The sequence below is a fragment of the Takifugu rubripes genome, chromosome 9 (assembly GCF_901000725.2).
Source record: "Takifugu rubripes chromosome 9, fTakRub1.2, whole genome shotgun sequence".
In the NCBI taxonomy this organism is placed as follows: Eukaryota; Metazoa; Chordata; class Actinopteri; order Tetraodontiformes; family Tetraodontidae; genus Takifugu; species Takifugu rubripes.
The window spans coordinates 3936203-3950184 of NC_042293.1; the positions used below are offsets into that span (position 1 = coordinate 3936203).

General features: G+C 39.8%; 1 protein-coding gene across 5 annotated transcripts in view; it reads left to right on the plus strand.

Annotated features, from left to right (window-relative positions):
- The first annotated feature begins 226 nt into the window (after positions 1-226).
- Positions 227-13982, plus strand: part of wwp2 (WW domain containing E3 ubiquitin protein ligase 2) — a 31562-nt gene continuing 17806 nt past the window's right edge. For 3 of the 5 annotated variants that reach the window (XM_003967080.3, XM_011606888.2, XM_029841199.1), the window contains exons 1-8: positions 227-311; positions 1455-1536; positions 4314-4470; positions 4940-5061; positions 6850-6987; positions 11663-11741; positions 12961-13124; positions 13213-13453. In XM_003967080.3, coding sequence (XP_003967129.2) covers positions 1467-1536; positions 4314-4470; positions 4940-5061; positions 6850-6987; positions 11663-11741; positions 12961-13124; positions 13213-13453 — 971 coding nt within the window. In that variant the 5' untranslated portion in view covers positions 227-311; positions 1455-1466. Of the gene's footprint in view, positions 312-752; positions 882-1454; positions 1537-4313; positions 4471-4939; positions 5062-6849; positions 6988-11662; positions 11742-12960; positions 13125-13212; positions 13454-13982 lie in introns of those variants that run through there. The other 2 variants (XM_029841198.1, XM_029841200.1) reach the window with 2 other exon arrangements.

Below are 13982 nucleotides of genomic sequence, written 5' to 3' on the forward strand. Positions count from 1 at the left end.
CTATTTGTATATTGTGCATCTTTTTACTATGTAGTATGTAATTTGTAAATAATAAAACATACTCTACGTATTTTACACATTTGACGGTCTTTTAATCATTTTTTAAAATGACATTTGATTTTCCTTTTTGATACTATGGTACACCATTCAACAACCTATCAATTTGAAAGTAATTTGACTAAATCTTTGACTGATTTATCTGTGTTTAAACCCTCAAGGAATTGAAAAATGTTTCCTCGGTCACGTGGTGCTGTCACTGCGCTGAGGCGGAAATGAAAGTTCACTAGCGACAGCGGAGCACAGCTGAAAAGGTACGGCAAAGGCTACATTTTAGAAAAAAATGTTCTGTTTCAATGGATATGGGATGTTCTGACACGTATTTTGTATCTAACAATGGTGGTTTGCCTGGTGTCAGATAGTCAGAATAGAATTACTCCCCATGTCCTTTTGATAAGAATCCCTCTGCGAAGCTTGCTTGCTAACGGTTAGCTTGTTGCAGGTAAAGTTAACAAAAATCGGACACGTTGAATAGGATATAGATGATCGTCCATTTCAAAATAATTGCGCAAAACGTTTTTACGGCAATTAAATAATTTAATTTTTTTGCCTAGACAATCAAAAGCGGCGTCATAATATACATTATCTCTATGAAACATTTGTCTCTTTGCTTTTTCTGGGTCGCAGTACGGACGTGTTCGCTGGATACATTTTAGTTTGAAGAGGAGCCTTACCGGAAGTAGATTATTTCTAAGCGACGCTTGACAAGATGTACAGAAATACCCCGATCATCTTCCGTGTTTGTGTTTTGTGCGTTGCAGTCAGCTGTCTTAATAGGGGAACAATGAAATCTGTTAAGCAGAGACAGATTAATCTCCCATAAGGTATATGAAGAATAGACAGCACCCAGAGTGCACATTTAACTGTTTGTCCGGTAATTATGCGCGCTTCACTTGCGTTGTGATGGCCTTAATCTGTTTTCCTGCCAGCCGGAGCTGGAAAGTAGCCATTTGATTAAACCTGATTGTTTTTGTTCGAGTCAGGTCACCACGAGCCATGCACCACTGGGTTTGGGCTAGTGTCAGCAGCACTTCACCTTGGTGCTGCAGTGATGTCCTAACTACAGCAGAAGGGGGGTGGGACGGTCCTTTCTTCCAACCAGTTATAGGGCTTCATTCTTTTCTTGATTCTTGTCATGCTTATTGCTAATAACAATTGCTGAACATCAGAGTTGGATCGTATCGCCTTGGTAGTTTCTATTCAGTTCACACTAAGTCTCTGACTTTGCTCAAGGTGATATTATGTCTCGTATTCGCTGTCTATGAGGTTGCATCTTTTGCGTTGGGGGAAAAAAAGCTCCATCTTCCTGTTTTTGTACCTTTTTTAAATGTGTTCTGATGATGTCATTTGTTGACGGGCATGTTGCAATGTTGTGTGTGGTTGTTTTTGTATTTCAGAGCTGTGAGGTCATGGCAGCTGCCAGCGTGAGCAGACCTGGCAGTGCCCAGACCACTGAGAAGTCTCAGTTGATCTTGAAAGGTAACAGTATTATATTTCCGCTTTCCACGACCTATGACGTCCACTAATGTTTTTGAGCAGGTGAACTGTAAATCCCTGTCTAAGATGACCTCTTAGGCTTAGAAAGGTGATTAACCTTTAAATCAAGATCTTTGACATTAAGCAAAACTTCTCCACAGATAAAATGAAATATCTTTGAACTATAATGATGTTCAATGCTGACTTCTTTGGGGTTTTTTTTAACCTTGTTGATGAATCACTCACTTGTGCTATATCCAGAACTTACTTGTAGCTCCCAAGTGTTAAAAAAAGTCTACAAATGCAGGTTTGAATATAATTCACATAATAATATTTGTATTTTATATTCCTTGATTGTCAGGAGAGCCAATCACCTGTATTATCTAGTGTGTTTCAACATTAACATTCATGTGGAGGTCTATTCGTGGCCTCCTTACTCTCCTTGTTCTGGCTGTGATCCCTACCCAGGTCCGGTCGGATATCTGTTGTTTTTGAGTAGAACATCACGCACACTGGGATTTTGGAACACCGTTTCCTCTCCTGCATTTAGGCGTCATTTCTATTGTTTTCCCGGAAGCCATCATCCATACACAGTTGTTTTAACGGGACTTAACTGGCTACAGCGCATGTACTCGGGGACTGAGAACTCAGAGTTTGTAATTAAGTGGGTGAAGTTTTTAAATTCATAAAGCAAGTCTGGAATTTCAGAAGTGAAAGAGGTCAGTTCCGATGTCTATCAAAACAAAAAACCAAAAAGATGAGGAATGCTTTATATCAGATTGACCTATAAAGAGACAATAAATGCCCTTTGAGGTCAGCTCTCTCTCATCTTGGTTTATACTTGCTTCTGCAGGGTTGTTCACTGTTAACCGGTTGGGCTGTAACTCACCTTACTTCCTTGACTAAACTACTGATTTACTGCCAGCTGTCATCCACATTTTACCTAGCTTCTGTTTTTTTCTGTTGAAACCTATCCATGACTCCTCCATTTTTGGCAGTCCTCCATATCTTTCTGTGTCACATCCCTCTCGTCAGATGGCTTTGGAAGAATTAGTTGTATGAGCAGATTTTGATCATCTCTTGGCAACCAGTGCAGATTTGCTCATGTCTTGTCTGCATCAAGCTGTATTCTTTATTTCCTGTCATCATTTATTCCACTAGTCCTTCTATTTCAGGTAAAATACATAAATTATATAAAACATTTTACATTTGAAGTCCATAAGCGATGAGTTCTGTTGATAGACATGTTCCTTAAAAAGATTTGTAGCAGACCTAAAAGGCCCTTCACACATCCACCTGTAGTGTTTGTTTCCCAGACTACTCTTGAGATTTGTGGACCTGTAATGAAACAAAGAGAGGTGTGTTCGCTGAGTTTTTGGAAGTATTATTATTTCTCAAAAAGCAAAGTTACAACAGTGACTGTAATTTACCGGTGTGTGGTTCCCCAACTTTTTCAATGCATTTCATGAGGTCTGATCACTGAGGAGCCTGAATCGCAGCCTCATAAACATGAAAGAAAAACATGCTGAAGAAGCACACTGATGTAGGTACTGTAAGGCCTTGACAAGTCTTGGAATGTTTAATCAGGCCTGCTGCCTGAAAACCCGAATGAGTGATATTTTTTGGAAGGGGTCTTTATTTCATCCACTAGGGGGCGAAGTTTGTATTTGTCTGATTGGGCTCCACATTTAATTTAAAGTTTTACAGTTTCTTATGATTTATTATATATATATATATATATACACACACACACACACAAACACGCGCACACGCACAATCATATTGATCAAGACATTGTCATTTTACAGAAATCAATATATGACAGATGCTGTTTATAATATTACTAGGAAAATATAAAGTGGTATAATATATTGCACTCTGCAGAATATTATTGTATATAGTGAGATGTTATATAATAGTGCATTACATTTATGCTGCCTTCTTATTAAGTCATTGCATTTAAAATAATAATGCAAAATGTGATAATCTCACACACACGGAAGATTTATTCCTTTGCACATGGTTTTCCTTTGTATACTATACTTATATCTGTTTTTGGGGAATAATGTGTTGTTTGTCCTCAGGATACCAGCTGCTGTGTTTGTGATGAGCTGCATGTTATTTCCTCTTTTAGACACCTAAATTACAGGCCTTCTATCTACAGAAGATATTTTAAGGATTTGGTTGTCATAAAGAGCAGCATGTTAATATATGGATGAGGTGCGATTGAAAAGAAAATGCAAGCATTCAACCTATGAACAGAAACTTGTCTCCTCATTGATGTTCGCCTGTGTCCTGTCCCACAGTTATTGCAGTGCTCTAGATCAGTCATTGCTGCTTTCTCTTTAGCCCTTGCTGAAAAACATCTATGCATTAACGTTATTCTTTTATCAAGACCTTGCATTTGTAAAAAGATAATTGAAATGAAAGTTGTAAATATCTACTTTTGGGGGATGCCCCCATCCCGGTGTGCTGCCCCATCATTTACAGACAAAGGCATTTATTTTATTGTCTGCTTAATAGTCAAAGTGAGGCAAAATGAAGCCTTTCATCATAACCATTGGGGGGTAAACGCTGAGAGTAAAAACTTGTGCTGTTGAAATGTGACTTTAAGTTTACATTTATGAAGCCAAAAACACAGGTGAACATGTCAAATCATTGGTTTTCTTTTTTGGTTTCTTTGTTTTTGCCCATTTTTGATCACCAAGGCAGAGTTAGGTTTCCTAATATGTTCTTTTTCTAACTCTTGTACTTTCGAATGCGTATGTTTGTATGCTCAGTGGTTTCCGCAAAGCCTCAGTCTCCCAGGCCTCCAAACCGCTACTCTCGGCTCAGCTCCTTTGTTGAGGTGACTGCAGATGGACTGACCAGTGAAACCAAAAAAACAGGCAAGCGCAGTGGACACCTGGAGCTTCAGTGGAATGAAGACCTCACCCTGTGAGGATACCCCACAGATAACATACACACATGGTCACAGATGTTTGTACAGTCAGTTTTCATACCTCAAAATGATTCAAACCATTATTAGAGCTTTCAAATTCCCTGCTTGCACAAAGTCGTGTTTTGGCTGTATATGTGTACTGATTGAAGGCGCATTTGTAGAAAGTCCCAGATACCACAGTATTTCATAAAATCTGCTAGTATTGTCATTAAACTGTTCAGCACATTTCCTGGGTTGAAAGAAAACATTGACATAGAGACCATTAAGGGAAATAAGTTTTGAGTAAAAATGAAATCCTTGTGTTACTGTGTCTGCTAACACTACAGCTCACATTGATAGCCACGTGAAACTCATTTCTGTGCAGATTTTCATTTCACATTTTATTACATGTTTTTAATAATGCATAATTACAATGCAGTAAGCGCAGTTTAATGATATGGATTCGTGTTGCTTTGCCTCTCACAGTAATGTGACGCCTCAGAGTCGCCTGGACCTGAAACTCTGGAGTTGTCACACCCTGAAGAAGGAGCTACTGGGCAGCGCCACCATCGACCTGCTGGACACTCTACGGACTCATGACGGCAAGAGTAAGACCACATTACGATATATCACAGATATGTCTTTCTGTAGTTTTCAATATAAAGTCTACCTGCTGTGAACATCTGCAGTTATAACAGCAGATAGAGTCTTATTTACAATGTGAATAAAATATATATGATGTTAAGGAGTCAAAAAACAAATAGGTACACGTTAGGAGGCTTGGCTTCAGTCGGTTTAACTTGGCAGAGCAGCTGAACAGCAGGGATTTCCATTTTCATTACAGGGCCATCCGCTTGGCGAAGGCGTGTCTTTTCACCAATGACGTGCTTGTTTTAATTGTAGAAAATAAAATTTTGAAAGCAGCAGGCTGTGACATATAAAAGCGTCCATAAAATAACAGATAAACACCTTTCATATCCTTGTTCCAAAGTGACTTTCAGAAATCTGCTTTGGATTACTGACGCTGAGCCATTGTTGGCTGATGAGGCTGCATTCTTATTTATGCCTTAAGTTAATAAATTAGCAGAAGAATGTTATTAGGGCATAATCTAAATTACACGTGCGTTCAAATGGTGAATTGGTGCAGTTTTGTTAACCACCAGTCTTGCAGAGTACATGGGAACAAATGTTGAGGAGTTGCACTTTACTCCACTTTTAACTCTCTTCTAGCAGGTAAACATATTTTTTTTCAATGTAATGGAGAAATGTAAAAATAACAGAGGAAATAATGACGTGCCCTTGCACCCTTTAACAGACATCTTTTATACCACGCGTCAAGCAGCCTACTGCTTTAAAATGTTGGACAAACATGTCGTCAGTTCAGAACACACCTGATTTGGACTGTTAAAATGAAAAAATAGCCCCTTTTTGAAGCGTTCTTGTCAATTCAGCAGGTCAGGAAGGATAGATTTGTCTCATAATGAAACAAGGAAATTAAAATTTCAGCAAGTATGTCACTTGATTTATCTTAACGTTGATATAATGGAATGATATCACGCCTTGTGACTTATCAAACGAGCAATTGATGACATTCATGTGATAATCATGACTCAAAAGATACCTTTTATTAAATGCTTGATTACTTGACATAAGAGAGGTTCAGAATTAATTTTGGAAAGATTTTTTTCTCAACAATTCATGCAGGTGTGCTGATTAGGAGATAAAACACCTACAGAAGAAGCTGCCATTTCACTCCTCTTCGGATAAATACTCATCAGTTTCAGTTTTATTTCAGCAACAAAACAGTTTAATGTAGCTTTTGCTTCAGTTCATTATGATCATGAGGGTTTCAATTTTTTTTTTAAAAAAAGCTCATTATACAAGTGCAAATATATTCCTCTTATGAATTATAAACTTGTTTTTGGAACAAGGAAACACCAGATGAATACACTTTACTAGAATTTCTGCTGCCTCTTCTGGAATTTCCATTTTCCTTCCTAAGCGGTCACTAATTTGTTGATATCAAAAAAAGCAAATAGCTGGCCCAAGGGAGACAGTGTTGGGGGAGGTTGAGCAAGATCAGAGTGTGCCTTTTGTGGCACGGGCGAGGCATCATCAGCCTCTGAAAACAACATTTCTTATCTGTGTCAACGGGTTTATTCTGATTTGAAGTCTCTTGTAAACCTCAGCGGGTAGTTCTCTGTTATAAAAACTGATTCTCTCTCCCACATAATGTCTTACCACATATACTGTCTACCACAGATACCAACACTGTCTCTCTCTTTCTCTCTCTCTCTCTCTCTCTCTCTCTTTCCCTCCCTCCCTTCTTTTTCCCTTCCCTCCTTCCGCCTCCTCTGACTTCCCTTGCTCTCACCACTTCACTGTCCCTCCTCTAGTGGAGAACGTCCAGCTGAGTCTGGTGCTGCAGACGGAGAACAAAGGATCAGTTGTAACGGGAGGCGAGCTCAACGTCTGTCTGGACGGCATGGTTGTTGATCTGGGCTCGCTGCCCAATGGCAGCACAGCAGCAGACAGTGAGTCCCACCTTTACCACACACATGCGTGCATGCAACAACAACATATAAACATGGAGACACTCACGCTGAGGTGCATACATATGGTCTTTTAGGTGAAATACTTGGCTGGTGATAATTGGTGTTTGATGGAAAAAATACAAATAACATAGGTAATGGCGTCCTTAGTTCTGATCCTGGATTTAACCTCAACAGTAAGAACGGTTTAAAAACGTACACAGTCATTCCCGAACCAAAAAATAAAATTGTTAATAGTTTTTCTGAGAGTTGTGATGAGCTACCATCTTCTGGAAGGCTTGGAGTCTTAAAATACAAGGTTCTTCTCATCTGTGAGCAGAGAGGGAGGTGGACTTGCACACTTTTCCCACAGGAAGCCAGACGGTTTAGTAGCAGAGAATACACACAATATTTGACAATTTTTGCTGCCTCTCACACTTTCCCCTCCTGTCTCTGTTAAACGTCCGTTAATACAGCCAAGGACAACATCAAAACACTTGGGCTGACATACACGTGCTTGATGAATCGGTGTTGCTTCAACCTGCTAATGAGTGTTTTCCAAAATTTAAGTACAACAGTGCATGGCAATGCATGTATCCCAAAGCCTTTTTCTACAGGATAAACAACTGATAGCTTATTATTAAATGTGGTGATCTGGCTAAATACTTTTTTGTGCTGCTGAGCTGAGCGATGGTGTGTCATCTTAGTTTTACTATATACTCTACGTCAGGGGTCGGCAACCCAAAATGTTGGAAGAGCCATATTGGACCAAAAAAACAAGAAACAAATCTGTCTGGAGCCGCAAAAAATTAAAAGCCTTATATAGGGCTCATAATAAAGGCAACACTTGCTGTAAGTGTCTATATTAGCTGCATTAGCCTACTTTCCAAATGATAAGTAGGCTACAAATACATAATGAGCATTCATGATGAAATGTTTATTTTCCCTGCAGCATCCTGGAGAGAATGAGGCACCACGTGGCCGCTCTGCTGTACGATGACGCTTTAAGTTTAACTTCCATTATAATGAGATGTTGAAATTAAATATTTATTATACACATTTATACAGCATTGGAAAACTTTAAGAATGATTGTCACGTTATTCCTCCTACAGAAATTATATTAAAACAATTTCCATTTTCATATTTTTGAAAAAGCTCCAGGGAGCCACTAGGGCGGCGCCAAAGAGCCGCATGCGGCTCCAGAGCCGCGGGTTGCCGACCCCTGCTCTACGTGGATCAAATCCGCCGACCAGTACAGTTTTAAATTTAACTGGATTTGCCTTCATTTCTCTATTTTAGACAGTACATTGCTGACAGGACTGCTCATTTATGAACAGGCTGATCTATTATTTAGATTTCTGTAGCTGCCTGTGTTGTGGCAGCAGCTGTTGTGTTGCAGAAAGAAACAGTGGGAGTCCTGTCAATCTTAATAACGTAATGATGCTAAACACCTCATGGCAGTGGCTGTGAATGCTCTCAGATTGTAGTTTATGGCTGAAGAGAAAACTCATTTGCATAATTGCTGAGAAAGGTGTTCTGATGTCAGCAATATGGTTGAATATCGTATAAGTTTATACCCGGACAACATCTGACCTGGGTGCAGCTACACTGCTTCCGCCAGTCGACCCAGGTAGAGTTTCAACACTAACGTGAGATATTGTTTGATCACGATGTGAAATATTATGAGATTATTGTGACCCTTTAGAAGGTGCCATTTTTGAATCACCAGTTAAACACATCCATGCATTCATACACAGGCACATGCACACAAGGCTTTTCATAGAGAGCCTCACAGAGCCGGCAGTGTATCCAGCTGAGTGATTCCAGGGCCAGCAGTAAAGGCCAAGGCCTGGAACAGTGTGGCAGTAAAATGTGTTTCTTTGTGGCTGTTAAGCTCTGAAGAGCAATTGAGAGGAGGATTTGTAGAGGAGCTGCATTCTGTTGCACCAGATTACAGTCAAATTGTAATATTTTGTTTAATATTTTGTTAAGGACTGAAATTACTGTGCAGTGAACCCAATAAACAGTATTTGGAACCAATACAGTCATCACGAAATAAATCTTCTATCACATAAAAGGGAGAAAGGTAATGATCATCTAAAACATTTAAAGTAAAGCAAAATCAAATTAGAAAATTTTTCATGCATCTTAATATACAATATACAATTTTGAACTATCTAAAAAAAATAACAAGATTTTAAATCATCTAATCACTTATTTGGAAATTGCATGTTCTCATTTACAATCTAGTGTTACATTAAAAGGCTACATCACATGTCTCATGCATCGTGATGTACATGTTTGTACTAAAAAAAAAGGTTCATAATTGATTTTCAGCAGTCATGTTTGGCCCACTACACTTGCTGTTGGGCAATACCACCATTTCTTTATGCACTTAGGCTAAAGCTCAGCTACCTTTCTTTTTTTTACTCTGTTACTAATTAGTATAGATAATCAATAAGTATACAATAGGTTCCAGCTAAAAAGTGTAGTAAATTTAGCAGGGCAGAGGTGAATACAAAATTAGGAGTGGCTGTTTGTTTTAATTGATATGACCAGATTTTGTTCAACTTTGGCACTCATTACATAGATTAGGAGGTATTTTTTTTGTCTCTCTTTCAGCACAATTGCCCCCTGTCATCCTGAAGTTGCGTGTATGTTGGGGGCTCCTCTTCTGTGTGTGTAAAATGGGAGGGGGGATTATGCTCATGAACAGAAGGCTGAAGTTTGCCCTCTAAAAATAAGGCTTAAAATTGAGCCACTTGTGTCTTTGTGTTTTATGGTGTTGTGAATGTCAATTCAAACTTGTCTGTGCGTGTGTGTGTATTTGCAGAGTGCACACACACGCATCCATATGTTTTACATTCTGCACTATGTGCACACAGGCATCGGCACTGTACTAAATGTACAGTATAAAGTGGAAGTGTGTTGCCCGATGGTAGTTTTAAGGCACTCTGTGTTCTCCCTCTGAAGGCACCTCTGTTGGTTTGGTGGTTTTACTAATTTCCCTTGGCAACTTGTCTGATGGACACACACTCACGCACACAGACACGCGCACACACAGAGCACACTTCATAAACACACTCTTGTACTGAAAGATGTGAACAAACAATCCTGGATAGAAAGAGCCCAACTACTGGCACATTTTGCAAAGGTTAGATGTTTTCAAACCCACTCAGTGTTATATGAAACTTCCCATTCAGTAAAACAGAAGCCACATGTACGCAGTACTTCAAGCATTTCCCAGCTGCCCATACAATTATACTACAGTGCTGAAGATGCCAGCGAGACTGCCAAATTCTCCCTCATAGTATATGTAATTGTGTACAAGAACTAGATGCATTAACACAGAACCAGCCACCACAACAAAAGTTTCAGCACAAGTCACACCTGATGTTGATGTCGCCATGAAACCATTTGCTGATATTTTGTTCAGCGTGCCCTACACATAGACAACAGTATTTAAATGTTTACGGAAGCTCAATTAATTTCTGACTCGTCACGTGATTTATTTATTTTTCTGAGACAATGGCCGCATGAAAATTTGTGGACAATTCATCAATAGTGAAGAACTGAAAAGTGGGATAACACGAGTTAAGTTTCATAGTCATCCATTTATCTTTATCTCTATCGTTCATTATTTGGGAGGGGACAATACAAACACATGATTTCACATGGTTAAAAAAGCCAGGATTAGCCAACAGTTAGTTTTCATCTGCAGACCCCTGGACATGATATTTGTTTAGTTGTTTAGCTGTGCTTTTCATCTTTGGATAGTTCCTGGCTTCAAGCCCTATTTTACAAAAGGTCGCACTTGTTCCCATACATACACCAGCCCAGCAATTAGCCTCATGCCATTTGAAGGGAGGGGTGATGAACTCAGTGAGCAGGCTATGACACAATGGTTTCTCCTCAAGACTACTGTTTATTTTTCTGTATGTCCACTGGGTCTGCTCACAAGAAGCCCTTTCATAGCCACAAAACAGATCTGTGTGTGTGTGTCTGAGAGAGAGAAGGAGCGAGGGAGGTGAATCAATGAGTGGTCACTATGTGCCATTTTTAGATAGCAGGAAATGTAGTATATACGTGTACATTTGGATAACGTTAGCCTGTTACACCCCTGGTTTATGTGTTCCACATTGTGTGAATAAACACACTTGGAAAAAAGTAAATCTTAATGAAAAACATGTTTAAAAGATGTGTAGTCACACCATAATTACTGCATACAAATGCCATCACATGTAGTATGTTGTCAATTAAACCACCAACTCTACTTCCATTGCCACACATTTCAAGTTTACACTGCTGTAATTTCATTCCTTTGTTTCTATATTTTCTATATTCTACCATTAAAGCAAACTTATCCAGTCTCTTCGGGACAATAATTTTCATATTTTTTTATTTGAACCTTCAAATTTATTTAGTACTTATGGAAAGATATGTTAGAAGTAGTGGAACCTTTGTTTTAAACATGCAGCCATTGTCTACTATACTTCATTACAAATACGTTATTTGAATGAAATATGGTGCTTAGAAAAACAATTCAAGGGACAATTTTCATTGCAATAACTATAGCAAATTGATATTGACAACAATTATATTATTTATTCCAGGAAGAGTTGCTCATGTTACTCTAACTGTGCATATAGTAATGAGTTCTCTGTGTTGTTCTGTCAGAGCTACTGCAGTCAGACCGACCCAACCTAAGGAGGACGCAGAGTGAAGAGACTCCAAGTACAGCTGCATGTCACAGCAGGTAAAGACACGTGTACACACATAATGATACTGAGGCTGCCTTTAAAGTTTCCACTTTGCAAATTTTATACCTACCAATGAGGAAATTAATCTAATTACCATGAATGAATTTGTTTTGACCTTTTGGTCACTACCCAACATTCCTCACCATAGGTGAGAGTGTAGACGTTTAGTCACTCAGGAGGAGCTGGGAGTAGAGCCGCGGCTTTTTCGCATTGAGAGGAGTCAGCTGAGGTGGTTTTGGCACCTATTTCAGGCCCCGAGGTAGACCCGGGACAGGCTGGAGAGACTATGACTCTCGGCTGGCTTAGGAATACTCCCGGAAGAGCTGGAAGAAGTGTGTGGGGTGAAGGAAGTCTGGGCACCACTGTTTAGGCTGCTGCCACCACGGCCCGGCAGGAATTGAGTGATAGAAGTCTAAACCATGTACATTTTACTCTCGCAAATGATGTGCTGTATAACCTCAAATCATCATTTCTATCATGTTTTCAAATGCTGGAGGCATGATTTAATGTTGACAACTGCAATCAAAAAAAAGGAGAGAAAGAATAAGGGATTCAGAATAGGCAGATTGTGCTGTTATGGTGGATGGAAACACTTCAGTTCCGATGCCTGCATGTTATTTCCCTCCCAGTGTGGTTTCAGATGCTGCTCTCATCGGCTTGGTGGTACTGGGATAATAAATAGTGGAGCAGGCTGCATTTATTTCAAAACTTTGTTGAGGGTGTGTATGGGGGCAGATGGTATGTCCCTTCAATCATAGCAGGGGGGCACAGTTTGGCCAAGAGCACAAAATACTGCTGTCATGGAGAAACAGTGAACATTATCATTCAGCAATGAAGACAAAGAAGACCAGATGTGTTTTTTGTCTCCTGTGATGTGCAGCACAGAGTCCAAACACTGATCAGTTTGGGCAGATCTGCTGTTAATGTTCAACCGCTGGTTTCATTTTTTGCTGCTTTGGGGTGAATAAACAACTTTATGCAGGCCAAGCTCCAGTTATCTGTTTATGACTCTGAGCATTCCTTTATTCTGGGAAGGGAAAGCCACCATGTTTGTATGGCAGTGTTTTTGTCAGGGAGTTATATTTAGTGTGAAGAAAACAGTGTGTTTCCTTTCTGAATGCATTTAGATCTTCCCATATAGTAAAGGCAAATATTGATCTTTCCTTTTTTTTCTAGATCTACTTCATTTGTCCACCTTCTCTCTCTCTCTCACAGAAGTAACCGCCACTCAGTGGGGGGTTCGCAGGGTGGCTCTCCAGGGAATTCCAGAGGGAGTTACCTTACTAATGGCGAGCTGAATGAGGAACAGATCCCTGCGGCCAGCTCATCTGTTCGTACTCGATCCTTCAAGAATCAAAGCAGTCCTGGACACAGCACAGGTACAGTACATGAAGAGTTTAGCACCATCATTTAGGTTGTACTTAAAGGCCTGCTGTAAACCTCAACAATCACACTTTTATCCCCAAGACAAAGTGGAATTGACGTCTAACGGGCTGGAAAATTGTCGTTTGGCTCGTCACACTCCTCCTCCATCCTCTCCATCCGGACGATCTTCAGCTGCCAGCAGTAGCAGTGGTGGTAGTCCCTCCCCTGGTCAGGACACGCTGGGTTTGAGTGCACCTTTAGAGTCTAACCCCAGTACCAACGTTGGTGCTGAACAGACCAGTAGCGGCACCACAGAGTCTACTACAGACTCACTTCCAGCCGGGTAAGAGTCAAGGCATCACATCTTAGTCAACGTGCCAAAGTGACATTTAGTAACATGGCATCTTGCTAAGAGAATTACAAGGTACTTCAAACACGAAAGCAAAAGGGACAGAGGTATAGAACTGATGTGCTACTTTTAACGGTTTAGTCTTGAATCACATCTTCAACATCTTCCTTCTCCATAATGCCCATTCACCCATTTAGAAATGCAAAATATGTTGAATTTCAGCCATCAAACAAACCTGTGACATTTGTTATGAGATCTTGCTTTTAAACTTTGTAAATTCAAATACAAATCAGCTTAATGGCTATAGTTTTCATTGAATCCCTGAGCTCTGCACGGGCGTAATTGACATGCAGGCTAAAACAAGTGGGTCAGAAATGGTTTGTGGTTTGTTAATGATTTCACCTGACTTTTACACACATGAGCTGCTTGGGTGAACTTTTGCTTTAATTACTCTTGATGACTGTGTCATCAGATATGTTTTGCTCTCAATTTAGGCCAGACATGTTTAACTGTCTGTGCGTGT